Here is a 22,086-nt window from a genome sequence, read left to right on the forward strand (position 1 = left end):
ATCTATCTCGTCTGCTGCTCTGATTAACGTGTATGAACTTCCTTTGGAATACATTTACAGCTATTTGAGTTAATGGCGGCAACTTATGATTTTCCTTCAGAAATGAAGGAAATAGCTCAAGATCATTCCAGACATGATACTAATATGCAAAAAATGAGTATATTAGAAACAAGAAGATCTAAATATGAAAACATTTTGTTTTTTATCTTTGCTGTACATACGCGGGGCTACTGTGCTTCACATGACTCTTTCCAATGTCCAGCATTAGTTAATGGTAATATATCGTACATGGGGTTATCACATAGAAAAAGAAATATCATTTCTAAATTTTCATTATTGAAGTACAGCTTGACTTTTTTAACGTATGTCTTTGATCTACAAGTAATTGTATCTAATGAAGATAAGTTTCAGGGACCAAACCTGAAATTCCGCCATTAACGGTTGTTTTCTAGACCACAAGGTACTAGTTAATGTACAACCTTAGAATACATCCAGTTGGTATTTGAGAAAAATACCACTTCTATATATAAAAATTCAACGTTTTTGGTCAGTCAAATGTTAAGTTTGGTCAGTTATTTCATCAAGCCAAGTATGAGTTAGACTGAGCTATTTTCATTGTTCTTTCTAGTCAGACTAATTTTCTTGGTAGACATAAGACCTGCACTCTTACATACAACGTATTCTCTTCCACTTTTGTAGAAATGAACGTTTCCTGTCACGTGTAACAGTGATTTTCGTAACCTTGCAATGGCAATAGCTTCCTGAAATGAAACAAAGTGTTTTTGTACACTAAATATACTTGTGTACTGGTCGGAATACATCGAATTCAGACTTTTGCTAGAACCTACAAATATACCAAACAGAGAACAAGAATTCTGACACTTGCGTTTGATACTTTTGTTCTGTGTGATTATTCTTGATGTCTGAAACTTATATCAGGCTAGAAGATTGGAGGAAATCTACACTCTTACATATTAGCTGAATCTGAGAAATTCCTAGATGTTTTTATTAAATCTCACTATATAAAATGTATTTCATTAGTATTTTATATAAACAATAAACGCATATTCATTAATATAATTTATAATTATAAATCGTTGGTCGTGTCTAGTACTTAACAATGAATAACAAGCAACCGTTAATGTCATTAGCCATTAATTTAAGGAACATGCAATACGTTGTGTAATCTCTCCTTTAGTCATTTTTCATTTAGTGTTGATACCTCATATACCATTTTTCACAATGTATGATACCAATTGTTCTCAATATGTAAGAAAGACTTTTTGTAAACATGTATCATTAATAGCACATCTTTTAAGCATAACTATGTTCTGCTATAGTTTTCCGTTTTATAACATACAATGAAACTGTTTGAAAACGCACTCGACGTAACTTTATACAATTCGATATGAAGCATAAGTGTATTGAAGACCTTGCACTATACATCTCTTACTTGCTTAAAAAAAATCATTGGGAAAACGCGCATAATTATATGTATGTATTTGTCAGGAGGCACTCGAGTCGAACATGAAAGTAACAAAATAACGCAAATTTCTCTAGGATACTCGCTTGCACCTGATACGTAGAATAGATAAGCAGAGTTCAGTAGTCAAAAAAAAAAACGTTTCTAATCATTGTTGCTACATATTTCCAAACAATGTTATCTCAAGTCCGTCTGTTGTAAATGATTTATCATTTTTACTAAATATGTCTCAAGGAATACCACACTGATTGAAAAACATGATTTTATCTCTAAATCTTCCAATTTATTATAATTTGAACATCAGAAATTGTACGTAATAGATCTAAAATTATCTTTAAATGAAACATTGTACTATAATATTTAAAGAAAGCTTTGACAGAACCTCATCGTTTTGCCTTTTCAAAGTGTTACGGTTTAGAAGAATATGAACTGTATAATATGTGTGTAATATAAATATTAAGTATTTATGAAGCATTAGGTGGTTATTGGAAATGCTAAATATTCATTGACACGAGGATGTAGCCTGACGCTAATCTAAGCAAAGTGTAACAAAAACGTAAAATAAATGTCCGACTATTAGAACATCACTTGGCGTGCAAAAATTATTCACAATTCCTGCTATTGGCACGAGTAAAACTTGATTCTATGCTGCAAAATGTATTACTATTTATAGTAAAGAATATTATAAGCTTATATAAAAATAATTAGATATACATACATTAGCCGCTTCCATCCTTAATTTATTATTTTCCTCTTTCAGTTCCTCTAATTGTGAAGCTTCTCCAGGATTACTTTCAGGTAACTCGGGGTTTATCCCTAAATAATAACATCATAAGTTAAAGAAGCATATGTATCGATGCCTTTGTAAACTCTGGGAGAATAGGTGTGTCCTTGAAAATACAACTTTTAACCTAATTTGTATTTTCGTATGCAAAAAGGAGGTCATTGGTTGCGCATCCAAGACTGGGAAATGCAGGTTATGATAATTATCCGTTGAAAATGAACCGTATCCAAATATGTAGCTGCCAGTGCAACACATAGACAAATGCAAACGTTTTTTAGTATGTTTATATCATTCCTTAAATTTATACTTCTGCTAGAATAACTCTATCTAGGTTGGGCAACTATGATTGGAAAAAATTAAATGATCATATGTTAGCATTTTGAACATTTCCACCACATGACCAAAGTCCAATTAATCACCTTTGAAATAATACGTAGAACACTCAAGTAGCACATGATGTTTCACTTAGTGCATAATAAAGGAGTAAGCTCAGCCTATGCCCCTTAAATGATAATATCGTAAATTCAAGTTGCTAACGATTAATCACTCAAATGATACCATCGTAAACTCGAGTAGCTTAGAATTATCTCTAAAGTGATAAAGCCACATTTTCTGGTGGCTGGCAATTCTTCCCCGTTAATGTAAAAAACTAAAATATCATCGCTGAACATATTGAAAACTTCGTAAATTCTGGTAGCTCGGACTATACGATAAATTAAATTCACAAATTCTAGCTGTCGGAACCTTTAAAAAAGAATAATCGTGATTTAGGCAGTTCAATAATAAAATGTAAGTTGGTGTATGTATGTTTTAAAGCATGGATATCATACCCAGGACTAAAACTGGCATACTCTTATCATGACGTAATATATACGCTGTTGAGCCTTTACGTCTTAAAACAGAGAAATGTTATTTGTTTATAACTATCTTCACATATATAATCGCACTAGACGACAATATGAAATAATTTAATTGCGCCTCTGCTTAAACTTCCTTTAAATGTTCATGAAAAATTCGCCCTTAACAACCACTTCTTCTATCTGAGATTACGTCGTCTTAATTCCAGAGTGCCGTAAGTCCATTTTTGGCAAAACTGAGATTTTAGTGTCATTTGGTATGTCTCTCTATGACCTCTGTATGATGGTAAATTTGTGGCCTTGTAGAACTAACATAAACAGGCTAAATTTTAGTTCAACAAGGCTGTGAGTAGTATAAAGTCATTGACACTCAAATCTTTAAACATCGTTTCCAAAAACTGTCAAAAAGCTAGTTACGGCATTGTGGAAATAAGGCGAAGACATTTAGCCAAAGAAACAAAGAAACATAATGCAGTTAGTTTGTTTTGCATTATGAACAATAGGACATCAATTTAGAATTTGAAGACAAAAGGAAAGCTTTATGACATTCATAAATATGGTTTTAACTAGAACTATAGCTAATTGCAGCTTTATCTTATCATATAGGTATAGTTAGTTCATAAAACTTTTGGACTTTCAGTAGATTTAATTACATATTTACCATTTGGTCTTGAAGTAGAGCCTGTAGGATCGGACGACTGTTGGGATGACAGAAACATCCCATGGACCTGATTTCTCATTTTTATCTGGAACAAAAAAGCTAGTAAATATAGGACTATCTGTCATGATCATTTAATTCATTTTCAGTATTTAGTAAGAGAGTTACATCTAGTTCTCTGAAGTCTTGGTAAACCAACTTTTCATATCTTTCTAGATGTTTGTAAACTAAACAAGTGACTAACCCCCGTTTTGATATTTTTCACACATCTTGAAATTAACTGAAAGTTTTTTGTTTGTTTTAAATTTACTAAAAACTTGCTTGGAACACTACATTCTCGATATAAAGTTTCACAACATCAATACAATCAAGCTTTGCCACCATACGAATCACTCATGTAACGCCTTCAACTTATTTTAAAATGTGAAAAACTAAAATGTCTAGAATTAACAAACTTTAGGAAAACGTTATCATAAAATGCATTTAATATCTGTGTGATATTTAAACATTTTGAAGTAAAAAGCAAAATGTACATCTCTGTATTTTTATAAATCTTTATACTTGATTTCTAAATATACAGGATATATGTGTATGTTTTTTTAAAATGGGGGTTGTAAAAAAACCCCAAATAAATATGTCTTCCCATGATTAGATATTTTGCATCTGTTCGTATGGTCGCCACAATGCATTGTTACTGTGATATCCTAAAGCCTTTTTTTCAAAACTACACTATCAATAATTGTTAAAAAAGTAGGAAATGGCGTGTTAGCTATTTTGTTATATAATATTTCTTAATTAAACAATATTATTATTGACATCGCATCCGATACCTTGGGAATGAATATGATACACTGGGTGATAGTTGTGCAGAACAAAAGTAGACTTGATTCCAACACAAAGGTCAAAGTCATCTGCTCTTTTGGTAAAACATGTGCCAGAGGAACTCCAAATATACACGCAATGACAACGTTGTAGATACAGGCGCCTATGAACTTAGAGTCGTTGAGCATCGGGACAGTAATATGGCGAGTTTCCCAGGCAAGAAATGTTCCAAAGGCCAGCAAAAGACCTTTGTACACATATATGGCGGATATCCAGTAAGCACTTTGTTCATTGTAACAATGAAGGTATGACTCGTAATAGATCATGTTGCTGTTAGATTCATCCTGAAATATATGACATATATTTAAAGGCTTATAATGCTTTTTATTATAGTGTGGATGAACATAAAATACATTAATTTATTGTTAAATGTTTTTTTTTCTAGATAATTGTTTTCTTTAATATTTGTCAAAAGTTTGAATATTGATTTAACGTAGTAGAAAGTTTTATTTAACCTATTGTTTTTATTACACCCTTTACGGTTCTAACGGAATAAGTTCATGTGTATATCGAATGTAGTGCTATTCTAACCATGCACTCATGCATATCATATATTAAACAGCAGTTTTATCTGATTTATCGCATTGTGGACCTTTCAACATGTCGATATTACAGTATTTATACTTTTAAATTTATATTATACTATTAATAGTGCCTTATAACCACTAATTGCCGACGTGTGCTACACGAATATTTAGTCCAAATCATTTTGCTGCAACTCGGCCAATGCAGTATTAACTCTGCTTGAATCAGTTTTCTGTAATTCGACTGATCAATCAGCTCAACAGAAAGAGCTTTAGTTTTTGTTTTCTGGTGTTATTTGGATTTGGATTGTGTTTCAGGAACTCCGTTTAGCGGCTTTGGCACAAGAACAAAGTGAGTATCAAGTCATTGCAATACAAAATTGTTAATCATCAATTTCCTTAAATGTTTACACGAACGTAAGAACAATACAGTGGAACCTGTCTTATCCGAATATGCTCGGACCAACAAAAATGTTCGGATTAGAGGGGTTTTTGGATTAGAAAGGTTTCTATTTTAGAATGAAAAATTATGCTTTTTTTTACACATGATGTGTAAATTTATCTTTTTGTGTACAGACTAATAAAAATAATCAAATTATAAGCAGCATGTAGATTGCTTTGAGGTATTGTAAATTTCATGCTAAATTCAACTCAATATCACTTGTAAACATTTTTTCACCACTCATACATTCCCAGAAAGTAGCTTAAAGGAGAATATTTTACATACTTGTCCGGTTATTGTAATGATCCGATTTAGTACCACTTTCAGTGAATAAATGTGCTGCTTTAAATGAACAAATTGTACAAAAAGTTTTGAGGAACAGATTAATATGGAACTTTTACATTGGCAGTACTTATTGCATATGTCTATTCTTACATACTTCTGTTCAAACAAACTACTTGAATTTGCTTCTTTCACACCTGTGCTTATTGCATGGATCTTCAAAGCAAAAATCTGGCATGAGTTTTGATTTTCAGTGGTGGGGCCTATTGTTGTTGACTCCTTTATAAAGAGTAATAGTTAAAATTGTAAACAGACTCAAAAAAGTCAAAATTGAGCAAGCTTTACATCAGAAACATTGACTAAGGTTCGGACTAGAAGGGTAGATTTTAATGCAGTTAGATATAAAAATCACAAAATTTTGTTCGGTTTTCGGAGTAGAGAGGTTTCGGATTACAAGGGTATTTTTACAATAGAGAATGAATAAGAAAATATTGGACCAAATAATTCGTTCAGTTTAGAGAGGTTTTCGGATTAGAGGGGTTCGGATTAGGGAGGTTCCACTGTATAATGTATGCTTTAAGAAAGACACTAGAAATAGCTGTTTATTGCTTTTCTCTATTTTATTGAGTAATCATTGGTACGAGTTTGTATGATATGGTTACTTAACATGTAAAATAGTCTGTTATTCATTACGTTTGTGCACTGTGTTATTGCCAAGATATGCACATCGTTCTACCTTCTAAGATCAAACACAAATACTAACATGAACATACCATAAGTCTCCTTGACACTTTTGCTTTCTCTAGCGGGTAAAATACGGTCCAAGGTATTAGTATAGACACGTCTATCACCAACATGATTCCAACCATACCAAACAGATGATAGTCCTTTATCGCCTTCAAAAAAACCAAAACCCAGATCGATAAAATTCTTACTTTTAGAAGTCTATATTTACATTTTTATGCTTCCAAAAGATAACAAACTCTTAACCTATTGTTGTCTTCAGCATAAAGCAAATGATTATCAGGTGATAAAATATCATTTTTCTGTTTGAAGAATGCTCATCTGTAAAATATATTAAAGTGTCTTTGACTGGTCTGGTCGTTTTACTTTGTCTACGATTTTTGTGTACATACCTTTTACATACACATTTTTATATATTTCTGTAGGTCATAGATCGTTTCTTTTTCAGTTAGATCTTTGTCTCTCTGATGTAATTAGGGATAAAACTACTTTTGGAGTTTTTCCGGAGTTTCATACTTTCAATTCTCTGACGTGTATATATTTTACCAAAGCATAGTAGATGTACTGCGTAAAATTATTTGTTTTACTAAAATGCGAAATGGTTTTGATCAATACACTTTATATTATACCTTCTTCTTAAATTTATAGTCACGGAAAACCACGTAAACACGATAGGTCTTCGAAAACAACGAACCAAATAATGTTGTAAAGGCCAACGAAAGGAGCCATATCCGAACCTGAAATGTAATATCATTAAAGATAACGCAATCGTAGATAACAGCATTATTAACGATAACGATATATTAAAATCAATTCATTTTAAAAGGCTGATGAAGATATATTGATTAATTTGTCTTTTCATAAAAAATTTGCTTTACAATGCATATTTCACCTCTTCAGATAATCCGCACTTGTATCTATTTAGCATCAAATAAATAATTCATTAAAATGTCACTTTTGGAATATGTTGGTTCCCAGATATTAATGTTCATATTTATACCAGGGACCTCCAGGGTCTACCTGATAGAACCGTTTCTATGTACCACTTTGCCGCTTGCTCACTGCTTAAGGGCCGAAGCCACAATTGGGTTGTATATTGTTTTATGTGAAGAAGCTAAATCAATTGTAGACATATAAGTTCCCGCAGTAACGTCAAACTATATCTTTACAAGGAAATTGAAATTTTCAGCATCAGTAAAGAAAATGAATGCATGACCATAAATTCATTTAAGGACTGAATGTTATTTTTTGGGGCGTTTCTACGGGTGTTAAAACATTGGGACTTCTGACAAAGCAGCGATTCGCGCTAGCGATTCTGGGACGATTTGTCAGACGTCTAAGTGTTGTTTAAACCTGTATAAATGCACACAAAACACAACTTTCAATTCTTGTATATAACCTTTTCAGTCACTTACTAGGGAAACACGAAGTTCCTTTTAAAAAATTAAAGGAAATAGAAATATATGAAAATAGACCCTAATTTCTTTCCTTTCTATAAGAAGAATTAGTGGTAATTTAATTGAGAATAACGTCATTTACACTAGTTGGACAAATTCTTTCAAATAGATTGTTTTGTTTTAGTTTTGTTTCCGTTCTAGTTGGAGTAGTTAGAGATTTATTTCCGATTTAAGAAGGTACAGTACATAATTTCAAATTTTTAGAGAAATTTTGAAATTTTATCACAATTTTAAATGGCTGAAGGAAAACAAATGGTAGAATAATGTTGCTTTTCAAACAACATATATGAAAGTAACCTTGTGCCGGTGCTCATATAACTTAAAATATCTAACAAACAAAATTAAGATTAATATAATATTAAAACGGTATTTAGTAACAAAATGGACGTAATTACCATGCAGAGGCTGTTTCCAGTGAAGTCATCCAGGTTTCTGTTGTAGTCAATCGCAATTACAAAGGTTTCAAGATACATCAACAGACAGCCAGCGATAATTACGTTATTTACCATAGGGCTAGACATTTTAATTATCCTGGAAAGTGTTCAGAAAAGCAGAATTTGAGGCAGGACTCAGTATATGCGTTTCTTTCAATCGTAAAATTCATGAATAAGCTTAAAGTCAACCAGTGAGAAGTAAATTGATATCAAAGTTCAGTTTGAAAACCTTGCGCTTTAAAAATGTTGTTCGACGAGCTATTGAGCATTAGATACGTGGGTCACTTTCTTTCTATTAATAAACATGGCGTCCTATTGAATAATCTTTTGCAACTTGATAATGTAGAAAATACAAACTAATATATAAAACTGCAAGAAAACTACATAAAATATTCAATAAGACATCATCAATGAATGAAAGCATATTATATGACATGTTGTCATTAACTAACATTTGACTCTTTCAAAACGTAAAGATTTATTTTTATATGTAAAGTTCAAATTCTACTTTGTTATAATCTCAAATGATTCTAAAGTTTTAAAACTTTGACTCAGTGTTGTTATATTTTCTGGTGCTTTGGGATCATGGAGAACTTTCATTTTTACTTTAACAGAGTAGTCGGTGCTAGGGGGCTTGAGGGGTGTTGCACACTTCATTACCTCTCATGAACAGACACTCTGAAATGTCTTTTATTTGCTAAAAGCAAATAATTATCCTATGCAAAAAATGCTTACAAACTGCTTGCTGAATTTAGAATATCACGTTACAAATATCTTTTGATTGCTTAATGTAGATAATTAATTAATAAATTGCACGCCTATTGATTGCTATATTAAGATGGTTGTCTCATAGATGTAATGTATGCCGATGAATTGCTTAACTCAGATAATTATATAACAAATATGTATTGCTTACTGAATTAAGAGAATTATTATTTATGTTTCAAATATATTTTGCTTGCTCTATTTAGATAAATGAGTTGTTTGCATTTGTAGCTAAAATGAAAGGTCTACCTGTTATTTCTGTAGTAGATATTGAAGAACAAAAATGTGAAAGACAAGATACAGCCACCACAATCCAGAGATATTATAAGACCAAACGCTATTCTGCTTGGCGACACAATGACCTCTTTATATGTAAATCTGTCTTGTGGGACTTCGTTTCCTTCAGAAAAAAGCAAAACAAGTAAATATCAATGTAAGTAAATGGAGGGAGTTTGAAGGTTTTTCATTGTATTTTTATATAATTCGTCGACGTAAAACCAAGAATTTGCATTTTCTAAACAAAGAAATCGTATTGCGTCACATTTCCAGAAGTTAATTGATTGTTGTTGCATCGAAATGGAATAGTCTGATAAGTAGTATTGTAACAAGTTGAGATATTTTACAGGTTGATTTATTAACGTTAAATAGTTACCTGAGATAAAATAGTTATCTAACCAGTGGAACTGCCTAGAAATGACAACTCCTAACAAGAGGGCCAAGATGGCCCTAGGTCGCTCACCTGTGTAACACACCATAACAGTGTAAACATGTTTTACCTGGTGATTACATGGAAACAAATATTCTGACCAATTTTCAGTAAGATTGAACCAAAGAACATGTCATCTTGAGTGTAAAAAAGCATTTTCTTTGATTTGACCTAGTGACCTAGTTTTTTTACCCCATATGACCCAGATACGAACTTGTCCAAGAGTTAAGAAGATAAAATAAAAAATGTGCCCCCTAGGGTGTAAACAAGCTTATTCTTTGATTTCATCTGATGACCTAGTTTTTGACCCCACATGACCTAGATAAAAATTCATACGATATTTCATGCAGACAAACATTCTGACCAAGTTTCATGCACATCAAATGAACAAGAGTGTTAACAAGCTTTTCCTTTGATTTGAACGGGTGACCTAGTTTCTGACCCCATATGACCCAGTTTCAAACTTGGCCTAGGAACCACCAAGATAAACATTCTGACCAAGTTTCATGAAGATAGGGTCATAAATGGGGCCTCTAGGTTGTTTACAAGCTTTTCCTTTTATTTGACCTGATGACCTAGTTTTTGACCCGACATGACCTAGTTTCAATCCAGGCCTAGAGATCATCAAGATAATCATTCTGTGCAAGTTTGTATCAAATCAAAGCATAAATGAAACCTCTATATGACTGAAAAGACCAAAACAGAAAATTTTGCCCCTTTCAGGGGCAGTAACTCTAGAACCCATGATGGAATCTATTCCGTTTTCGAAAGGAACCGAGATCTTATTGTGACTTAAGTTGTGTGTAAGTGTGGTTAAAATCAAACATTAAATGTCACTTCTATCGTGTTCACAAGGTGAAAAATACCAAATTTTGGCTCTTTTAGGGGTCAATCAGGGGCCGTAACTCCAGAACCTATTGGATCTGACAGATTCATCATGGAATCCAAGAGTTATTGTTGTTGAAGATATTTTGCAAGTTTGTACCAAATCAAACAATAAATAAAGTCTCTATATGGCTGCAAAAGCCAAAATAGCAAATTTTGGACATTTAAGGGGCCATAACTCTGGAAACCATGATGGGATCTAGCTAGTTTTCGAAAGAAACCGAGATATTATGCCAATACAAGTTGTGTGCAAGTTTGATTAAAGTTGATTGCAAATTGTGGTATCTATCGTGTTCACAAGCCAAAAATAGCAAATTTTGGCCCTTCAAGGGGCCATAACTCTAGAACCCATGATGGGATCTGGCCAGTTTTCGAAGGAAACCGAGATATTTTGTCAATACAAGTTGTGTGCAAGTTTTATTAAAGTTGATTGCAAAATGTGGTCTCTATCATGTTCACAAGCCAAAAATGGCAAATTTTGGCCATTTAAGGGGCCATAACTCTGGAACCCATGATGGGATCTGGCCAGTTTTCGAAAGGAACCAAGATATTATACCCATACAAGTAGTGTGCAAGTTTGATTAAAATCAAATACAAAATGTGGTCTCTATCGTGTTCACAGGGAAATTGTGAACGGACGGACGACGGACGACGGACGGACGAAGGGCGATCACAAAAGCTCACCCTGTCACTACGTGACAGGTGAGCTAAAAATAAGAAAAATATTTACCTGCCTAAACAGACAACTATTAACAAGCCAAAGAAACTTACTTGCTCAGACAGGAGAATTATCAAACAACCTGACAGACCTACCTGCCAAAGGGTATCAATGTATCAAAACAGAGACGTTCTGTTAACCAACCAGAAAACGTACCTGACCAGAGAGTCGAGCTAAAACAGCCTAGGTGACTCAATAAAACCGAGCCTGCAACATTTTCATTTTTGCCGTGTTGAGCGACCTGTGGTGTTTCTAATTTTTCTATTTTACCTGCCCTGAGAGACAAGATAACAACGACACTAATAACTTACAAGGCTCGAGGAAAGAGGTATCAGTCAACCTAAAGAACTTACCTGACCAGTGCAACGAGCTTTCAACCAAACTGGACATGATCAGGGAAACGGGGTCTCAAGAAGCCGGACAAACTTACCTCTCCTAAAAGACTAGGTATCAAGAAACTTAAAAAAACTTATTTGACTACAGAGACGAGCAAGCAACAACCTGGAAAACTTTCCCGAGAAATGAGGTACAAACCAACATAGAAAACTGGCATGACCAGAAAGACGAGCTGTCTACAAACCAAGCTGAATTACTTATCTCATTATAACTCAGAAAGACGAAGCATCGTCCAACCTGGAAAACATACTAGCGAGCTAACAAAGAACCAGGAAACCTTACCTGACCCAAGAGACGATCGAACAAACAGCCAGAAAAACTTACCTGACCAGAAAGACAAGTTTTTTTAACCAGCCAGGAGAACCTATCTGCCAAGAGAGATGAGCTAACAAACAACCAGGAAAACCTATGTGCCCGTAAGTTGCAACGTATCAACCAATTGACGACAGAGATAAAATAACTAACAGCCAGAAAATCTTATCAGACTAGAGGGAAGAACTAAGAAACAGCGAAGGAAACTAGCTTTCCCCAAGACACGAGGTATTAACCAACCTGGAACACCTACCTACTGACCTTACCAGAGTACTACTACTACTAGACAAACTACTATAAACCTGATCAATATGAAGAGCTATTAACAAGCCAGAAACAGGTACCTTAACAGACAGACGAACATTCAACTAAACCAAAAAAAATGTACCTGTCCAGTGAGCTAGGTATCAACCGACCGACCTGAAAACCTTACCGACCAAAGAGAAGAGCTGTCAACCAGCCGGGAAATCTTACCTACCCAGAGAGACGAGCTATTAACCAACCTGGAAAACTAGCCTTACCAGAGAGACTATCTATCAACTAATTATGACAACAAACCTGCTTAAAATGAAGAGTTATCCACAAGCCAGGAAAACGTGTCTGTTCAAAGAAACGAGCTGTCAACTAACCAGGAAAGCCTATCTTAACAGAGAAATGTGCTATCAACTAAAGGAAAGACGTACCTGTCCAGAGGGACATGGTATGAACTGACCTAGAAAACGTACTTAACCAGAGAGAAGAACTATCAACCAGCCAGGAAAGCTTACCTGCCCAGAGGGACGAGCTGTCAACCAGCCAGGTCAAATTGTCGGAGATTTCGTCGTAGCTGGCTACTTTAATTCCCACTTCATCTGGAATAGAAATGTCGAATTAATTGAACTGCACAGTAATATCTTACCAACTAACTGGTTTTGTTTGTTTGGGATTTTTAACAGTATTTCAGTTATGTAACGACGGGCAGTTACCCTAACCAGTGTTCCTGGATTCTGTACTAATGCAAACCTGTTCTCCGCGACTAATTGACAACTTCTCCACATGAATCAGAGGTGGATGACGAATGATTTGAGACACAGTGTCTTTTATCAAATCGCCTAGGAGAACATTCGCCTCACCCGAGGATCGAACTCAGAACCCCGCGATCCGTAGATCTGCGCTCTCCCTTTTGAGCTAAGCGGTCGGGCTAACCAACAAATTGAATGCATTTATAACTTCGTTGTGACAACTTCAATATGATGCAGAGAATGTTGTATTGGAGAGGAACAATATTGAAGAAAGGTGGTTGTTTCTGTTCAGTAGTAGCAAATATTAACATAGTGCTATTTAAAATCTCTCATTTTATCCAAATTATTCAAAATATACAGGTGTGTTTTTATTTCAGTTATGATTGTCACAGGTAACTTATATTAGCTAATTCCCAATAATTTAGTTGTTGTGTAGTGCAAGATACAGAAAGCGCTCAAGTTCATAAAGCTTTCCTGCGTCTTAAGCGAGCCATACACAAATTGAAGCTGAAACTGATTAATTTGATTAAACGCCTATTTCTATACAATGACATATTCAACGGCGTTGTACATTTAATTTAACATACCTTAAAGATATAAATGCTCACAAAAATTTAAAAATTAACACATGTTATTGCATACAATGATATAAAACAATTATCAAAAAATGCCATGAAGTCTCTAAAATACAGTGTCTTAAGATTTTTTTAAAATGTATTTGTTCAAGTACTTTACTTTTGCGTAATGCTAACGGCAGTTCATTCCACAGTTGTGGACCAATAGTACAGAAACTTCTGTCATTAAATGTTTTGCTCTTGTTATATGGAACAACATATTGACATTCAGAAATCAGATCTCAAACCTTGTCTACTAGGAACATACTCTGTAAGCAGTTCTGTTAAATACATAGGTGCTCTGTCATACACAAGACTAATCCATACAATAATGTTTTACCTTTGTCTATTTTACCAATGATCATTTTTAGGCTCTAACAACAGATGTAAGCAATTTTAGTTGGAGTGGTAGGGGGTGGTGGGGGTTGGTGCTGGAACTCACGACATCTGGTTTCATAGTAAGACAGTGTTATCACCGGACCACTGCGTCCGCTTTCCATACACTGACCTGGCACCAGTTAAACAAATAGTCGTTTCTTAATTTACAAAGAGCCAATAAATATTCTTGTTATTGTATTAATAAGATTTATTTTATTAGATAGCAAAATAACATGTGTTTGTAAGTTGTAATCTTGAAAAGTTGGCAAGTTTTGTTTTTAACAAAGCCATTTTAGTGAGTTGGTATTTACGGCCATGACAAAACTATATAGAGCAATGTAAAACATGAAGGCATCTTATATATGCTCATTGGAATGGAAATGAGAAGGAATGAGGGCTATGTCCCACGAGAAGATCAGATGTCGTATTTCGATACTCTGTTACCGAAATTCCACTTTCGTTATTGCAAAAAGATCAGGCTAACTATCGATTCAACATGCACAGGTATTCTTATAGACAAATACAGCCGGATGACATTGTCCCATTTCTGATTTTCAGTAACTACCAAATAAAGGACGTTAACTTAATCGAAAAAAGTGATATTGACTTTACGTGTTTATGGTGTTGTGACCCCTTCACAAATTCTTGAAAATTAATGTTGAATACTTGAATATTGAAAATGTATACATGTCCTCATTTATTGACAAAGAATGTTTGAAATACAGTCCTGACGTATTGAAATAAAATGCGTGTGTTATTCATTATTTGAAATTGGTCTTTTATTGAAAAAAAATGTTATAAAAAGCTATGGGTAATTTGTCTATCATAAAACAATCTTAACCTTATTTACAAATAATATCATCGAAGAGGTCGTCTGTCAACTTGAGGGTTTTTCAACTTTTAGATTATTTTGTCTATATTTTAAATAGATGTATTTCAATTAATTATCAATTGATTCGGTTTGCCAGAGCGTGTAGTCATGTCAAGCATTTCAATGAACGTAATCAATGTATTACAAGTAAACTTCTTCAGCAAGGCTACCGTTATTACAAATTGCGTAAATATTTTACTAAATTTTATTATCGTAATTCTGATTTAGTTTTAAAATTCAATAGTAATTTGAAGACACTTCTGCGAGAAGGTATTTCTAAACCCGTTTTTTATGGGGATGTGGTTTACAAACTTCGTAAGATCTTGGGTCATGGTAATTTTCCAAATGTATTTGAAAAGATTATCAAACGTTTTATTAAAAGAGGTTACGACCCAACTGTTTTGAGACATACCGCATGTTTAGTGTTCAACCCGTTTACAGTTGGACACTACGCTTCCCTCTTTGATTGCGTCTGACGGAAGAGGGGGAGGACTCTATGATGAGCAGTTTTTAAATCCTACCAGGACTGAACTGTTTTGATATTTGTCTTCTGGCCTGTTTCGTCGGGCCCTTTAGGGTGTTTCTCTTGTTGCTCTGTCTTTTGAAAAGGCATTGAGTACATACGTTTTTGGTTCTTAAGGCTTGCCTTTTATATATTTATACACGAGGATTTTTGTGTTTTACATGCCATGCCTTTTTGTTTCCATAATGTGTGTTAGAGATTCACCTGAAGGGGTTTACTTTTATTTACACTGTCCCATGTCTTTGGAACATGGTGGGGGTAGGAGTGAGGTTGGGTGCGCACCATAAACCGGTTTAAGCTCCCCAGTGGTGTTTTTTGCCACTGACCGTTCTAAGGCGGTGCCCCACTGTGTTCCTTTGTTTGTTCGTTTTGTCCTTGTGTGTTGACTTTGTGTGCGCGCGTGTGTGTATGCTTATTGTTCGTCTTGTCCTTATGTGTTGGCTTTGGGTGTGTGTGTGTGTGTGTTGTTCGTTTTGTCCTGATGTGTAAACTTTGAGTGTGTGTGTGGTGCACGCGTTTGCGTGCTGGGGGTTCGTTTTGAGGAGGCTGCGCTTTTGGTGCGTGGCACTCCCTGTTTGATATTTTTCTTTGTTTTCATATAATTTGGCACCAAAATCACTATTTAACAGACCGGTTTACTATATATTCAACTTACAAAAGTTTTGTTGTATGAATGTTATACCAACACGGCTTCCTGTCTCATCGAATGCAACAGGTCCCTATAAAGGAAACAAAAGGTATGCTAGTAAATTACAGGCAGCAAATAGATAAACGAGACAGTCGCAAAATGGCGGATTAAAATTGTTATTCTTGTTTTTATTTCCTGAGATCATTATTCCTAAATTTCAGTGTAATATACGACATATTTATTCCTGAAAGTCTAGTTACAGTTATTGAATGAAATAAGAGAATGGAACATTCATTATGGAAAATAAGGCCATAAACATCAATTACAATAATGGTTTTCATTTTCGGCTGATTTTACGTTTTTATTGAAGATATTTTCTCTTGCAACAAACTTGATCCAATTCTTTTCTTTCGAACTTTATTTAACACTGTCAGCTTTCTATAAGGAAGTGTAGCTTAAATGATTTCTAGTGTTATACAAAATGAAAAAAATGTCGGTTTATTTGTTATATAAGTGCTACATGCGCATTCAAATAGCGAGGAACTACAAATTGACCGCCAATAATTAAAACAACAACAACAACAACATAGTTCAAACTCAAAGTTATATGTATAACCAAAAAGGTGAAATGAGAAGTAAAATCATGGGAACAAGTGAATGAAGTATTGTCATGCAATAAAAAGTCCCCTACTGGAAGGCACCTAATTTTCTCTACTGCAATATAACATAATTATCTGATATCTGTCAATCATGTATAAACAATGTTGTACTATATATATACAGTATGTTATAACAAACCACTTGGATTAAAATTTGCATATATAAAAATCTGCAGTTGTTGATTGTTTCATAACATCTATAAATATAAAAAGTATTTAATTTCAATTTTGATAACATTACATTTTGAAATTGGTGGCAAAATATGAGAAAAAATGTTTAAAATCATCATATTAAAGGGAAGTAAAATACACCAACAATTTTTTTTTAATTGGGTCCATATGACACATGAGCTTATATAAAAATATTTTACAGACTGGACAGGAAAAGATCAATGTTGACTTTTGACCTTAAGGTGTGACCTTGACCTTTGCACTAGGGGTCTGGGTATGGCACACGACACATTGTCTCATTATGGGGAACATTTGTGTCAAGTAATATTAAAATCCTTTAATTGATGACAGAGTTATGGACCAGAAAGGAAATAAATATTATTGCCATTTGACCTCTAACAGTGACCTTGACCTTTGAGTTAGGGTTAAAGGGTTGCGTAAGACATGTTGTCTCATTAGGGAAACCATTTGTGTTAAATAATATTAAAATCCCTTCATCGATGACAGAGTTTTATCATACAGGAAAAAAAACCCTAACGACCTTTAACTTCCAAGTGTGAATGAATGAATGAATGAGTTGGGTTTAAAGGCGAATCGACACAAAAAGGTCATATATCGCTGAGAAAAAGTTAAATTGATAACGTTAATTGTAAAGCATACCTAAAATCATTAAACTAAAAACGTATATACATATATAGTGTTACAAATCCAGTTGCACACATAATAACATTGCAAAAGATATGAATAAAATTATATAAGGTTCCGATTTTATTATGTAAGCCTATCTGTTTAAAAAATGTGAAATTTTGTCGACAGAAATTTGCTCAAATAACTCTTTGAACATCATAGTATGTTTTGCTCTGTAGAGCGAAGTCCACACAGTCGATTAAAATATGTTAAATAGTAAGCGGTGTTTGACATGGTACACATTCAGGTTGATCTTCATTGTTCAGAAGATAAGAATGAGTCAAACGGGTATGACCTATTCGACAACGAGAAAGAACAACTTCCTCCCTGCGAACTGACCTGTTCCCTTTGTGCCATTCACCTAAAGTAGGTTTAATATCATGAAGTTTATTGAACGAAGCATTGTTCCATGACGATTGCCATTTAGTTAAAATGTATTTGTTGATATTTGGCCTAAAATCAGTATATGATAATTTCAATTTAGATTGTTGTAATGAAAGGGATTTCTTTGCTGCGGTATCAGCATCCTCATTTCCATAAAAACCAACATGACTAGGAATCCAACAAAATATGATGGACTTTTTATAAGATAGTTCATGAACCTTGAGAAGAATATTTTGAATGAAAGGATTTTCCATATTTTGGTTGTGAATTGATTGTAATACTGAAAGTGAGTCGGAAAAGATAATAAACTTTTCTTCATTATATTTTGAAATAAAATTTAGGGCCAAATCGGCTGAAAAAATTGTAGCGTTATTTGGCAAACGTAATTTTGATTGATGTAGGTGGCTGAGCCAACCTTTAAATCCTCTTTTGAACCATCTTTGTAAGTTGGAAAATGATCATTGTAAGTCGACTTGATTTCATTATATTCGGACTTGAATATTTCAGGGTTTGTTTCAGACTTTTTCAAGGCAGTTTTCATATCAAAAAGAACTGTAGGAGAATTAAGAGTCCATGCTGGTGTATTCGGAACTGAATTTTCTTTCATAGAATTGTTGATGCGAAATCCAAAAGGTTTAATTTGTTTTGGTTTTCTGTCATACGAATCGAAGTACTTAGGTTTAATTATGATTTTATGAGCAGGATTGGATTTGTTGGCAGCCTCCCTTAAAGCATGTTGCAATGATAGTTTTTCACGTCGGGTGTTAAGGGAGGGTTCGTTTACTTCAACATACAAGCTTTCAACAGGCGATGTTTTAAATGCGCCAAGAGCAATACGAAGACCTTGATTATGGATTGTATCTAACATTTGTAAATAAGATTTTCTTGCTGAACCATAAACAACACAACTGTAATCTAGCTTGGATCTAATCAAAGCTCTATAAAGCATTAATAAAACCTTGCGATCTGCTCCCCTATCAGTATTTGAAATTACCTTTAAAAGATTCAATGATTTCAAATATTTGGCTTTCAGGTATATTATATGTGGTATAAAAGAAATGTTTTTATCAAAGATAACACCAAGAAATTTTGCTTCGTCAACAACGGGTATTTTTGTACCATTTAGTAAAAGCTCAGGGTCAGCTCAATGTTGTTTCCGTAACTGGCAAAAGTGGACACACTTGAGTTTTTGATTTCGAAAATTTAAAACCATTTTCCATGGCCCAAGTTTGACTTTTATTCAAACACTGCTGTAATTGGCGTTCAATTGTACGCATAATTTTTGAACGATAACATATCAAAAAGTCATCGACATATAATGAGCAATCTGTCCCTGGTAACAAACATTTCACAATATTATTAATTTTGATGCTAAAAAAGTGTAATAGATAAAATAGAACCTTGCGGAACTCCCTGTTCTTGCTCAGAAGAGTCAGAAAGGGTTGAAACAACACGTACTTTAAAATTGCGATCAGATAAAAATTGTGATATAAAAGTTTGAAGACGACCTTTTAAACCTATGTCGTCAAGGTCATTCATAATACCATATTTTCATGTGGTGTCATAAGCTGTTTCTAAATCGAAAAAGACAGACACTAGATGCTCTTTTTTAACAAGTGCATCACGATTAAAATTTTCCAGTCGAACAAGATGATAAGTTGTGCTGCGCTGCTTGCGAAAACCGCTTTGAAAGTTTGTAATTAGGCCTTGAGATTCAAGATACCAAACCAGTCTATTTATCATACGTTCTAGAGTTTTGCATAAACAACTAGTTAGTGCAATCGGTCTATAATTACTTGGGTTCTTGCTATCTTTCCCGGGTTTTGGTCTGGGAATAACTATAGCTTCTCTCCAGGAATCTTGAAAAATACCAGTTCTCCATGTAATATTGTAAATTTTAAGGAGAAGGGCTAATGATTCTTGTGGTAAGTGTTTTAAAAATTGATAATGAATTTGGTCTGGACTAGCTGCAGTATCATGACATTTGTCTAGAGAGTCAAGTAATTCTGTGAGCGAAAAGGGTTTATCATAATCGTCATCATTATTTGAATCAAAATTTAAAGGTTTACTTTCTTTTGTTGATTTAATGTTTTGAAAACGTTGATCATAATTGTTTGAGGAAGAGTTTTTTGAAAAAGTTTCACCAAGAGTATTGGCAATGTCCTCTTTGGTAGATGCAATAGACTGGTCTGATTTTGTTACATGAGAAACATTGGAAGTTTTTCCTTGTCCACTTATTTTACGAATCATTTCCCAGACTTTTTTAACCGACGACCTAAAATTAAGTTTAGAAACGTATGAATGCCATGACTTCTTCCTTGCTTGTTTTATAGTTCTGCGAGCCTTTGCTCGCTCTCAGAATCTTGACTGATGTAGATTGCCTTTTGTCGGCCGTATATTGAATTTTTTAATGGCCGCTCTACATTTTCGAACAGCGGTCTTACAATTATCATTGTACCATGGTTTATTTTTAGGTTTACCATTTGTTGAGGTTTTCGGAATGGACCTGTCTGCAATATCGGATAAGATAATAGAAAACCGATCAACAGGATCATAAAAATTTGTGAAATTCTCCAAAGTCAAATCATTTTTACATAAAGACTGATATTGTTGCCAGTCAGCTTTATTAAATTTAAAATAAGAGGGATGATCTGACGTTTGTTGACAGATACTTGATAAGATAATCGGAAAATGATCACTTCCATGTACGTCATCCAGCACCCTCCATTCAAAGTCAAGAAAAAGGCTTGGTTGGCAAATTGATAAATCGAGAGAAAAGTAGTGTCCTGTTGCAGGATGGATGTATGTTTTGGATTTATAGTTTAATAAGCAAAGAGAATTTCTCTCAATAAAGGTCTCAATAATTTGACCTCTAGTATTGCTGTCAGAAGAGCCCCAAAATTCATGATGACCATTGGCATCTCCCAAAAGAATAAAAGGCTGCGCTAGTTGATTGATAAGGTGGTCAAGTTCTTCAAGATTAAGTTTATATTTTGGAGATATATATATTGAACAAAATGTAATAGGTCGATGCATAGTTACATGTAATGCAACTGACTGAATTGTAGCAGTAGTATCCAAAACAATTTCTCTATGCGGACAAGCATTATTTATTAAAATTGATGCTCCACCAGAAGCCCTTTCTGAACTTTTATTTATAAAGTTATACATTGAATAATTTTTAAAGGATGTGTTGTCACTTTTCTTTTCAAAAAGTTTCACTAAGACATATCAAAGAGGGATTGTATTTTGATAGAAGAAGGAGAATTTCATTATAATTAGCTTTAAGTCCACGACAGTTCCATTGGATTATTTTATTCGACATAAAAATATTTTATTTGGAAATATGGTAACCACATTAGTCAGTCATCTCGGGAGAAGGGATCTTAGTAATCCTTTTCTCCGTCGAAGGTTTAGGAGGTAGGGCTGGAGGTTTAGACGAACGTCCATCCTCCTCCTCCTCCATATCTACATCTATTGCTAGATGTTCAAACCGGTTGTAGCGGTTAATGGGATCATTAGATCCCTTCCCCACTCCACCGGTATTCAGATCAATTTTTTTGGTTAGGTGTTTTATTCACCTTTGCTGTTGATGAAGTACTTGTTGAATTGTTTATACGTTGTGGCTGTGGTTTGTAATTAGGAATGTTTTGTATTGCAGACGGTGCTTTAGCTAAAAGGATTTTCTGTACATTTGTTAGTTGTGTATTTGGTACCGAAGCTGGAGTAGGCAATTTTGGTATGGTCACTGGATCTGTTTGAGTAAACGCATCAACACACTGTGTTGTTTTGTTAGAGGTAGATTTAGTTATTGATGAGTAAGTTGGTGCAAGTGTTGGAG

General features: G+C 34.1%; 1 protein-coding gene across 1 annotated transcript in view; it reads right to left on the reverse strand.

Moving 5' to 3' along the window:
- Positions 1 to 596: 596 nt before the first annotated feature.
- Positions 597 to 22,086, reverse strand: part of LOC123541330 (gamma-aminobutyric acid type B receptor subunit 2-like) — a 47,907-nt gene continuing 26,417 nt past the window's right edge. Inside the window, exons 10-19 of the mRNA XM_053526022.1 lie at positions 16,372 to 16,435; positions 13,097 to 13,180; positions 9,562 to 9,712; positions 8,509 to 8,644; positions 7,286 to 7,393; positions 6,686 to 6,808; positions 4,599 to 4,948; positions 3,098 to 3,159; positions 2,202 to 2,299; positions 597 to 761 (exon numbers count right to left, since the gene is read on the reverse strand). Coding sequence (XP_053381997.1) covers positions 597 to 761; positions 2,202 to 2,299; positions 3,098 to 3,159; positions 4,599 to 4,948; positions 6,686 to 6,808; positions 7,286 to 7,393; positions 8,509 to 8,644; positions 9,562 to 9,712; positions 13,097 to 13,180; positions 16,372 to 16,435 — 1,341 coding nt within the window. The remainder of the gene's footprint in view (positions 762 to 2,201; positions 2,300 to 3,097; positions 3,160 to 4,598; positions 4,949 to 6,685; positions 6,809 to 7,285; positions 7,394 to 8,508; positions 8,645 to 9,561; positions 9,713 to 13,096; positions 13,181 to 16,371; positions 16,436 to 22,086) is intronic.

This window comes from Mercenaria mercenaria, chromosome 16 (assembly GCF_021730395.1).
Source record: "Mercenaria mercenaria strain notata chromosome 16, MADL_Memer_1, whole genome shotgun sequence".
Lineage (NCBI taxonomy): Eukaryota > Metazoa > Mollusca > Bivalvia > Venerida > Veneridae > Mercenaria > Mercenaria mercenaria.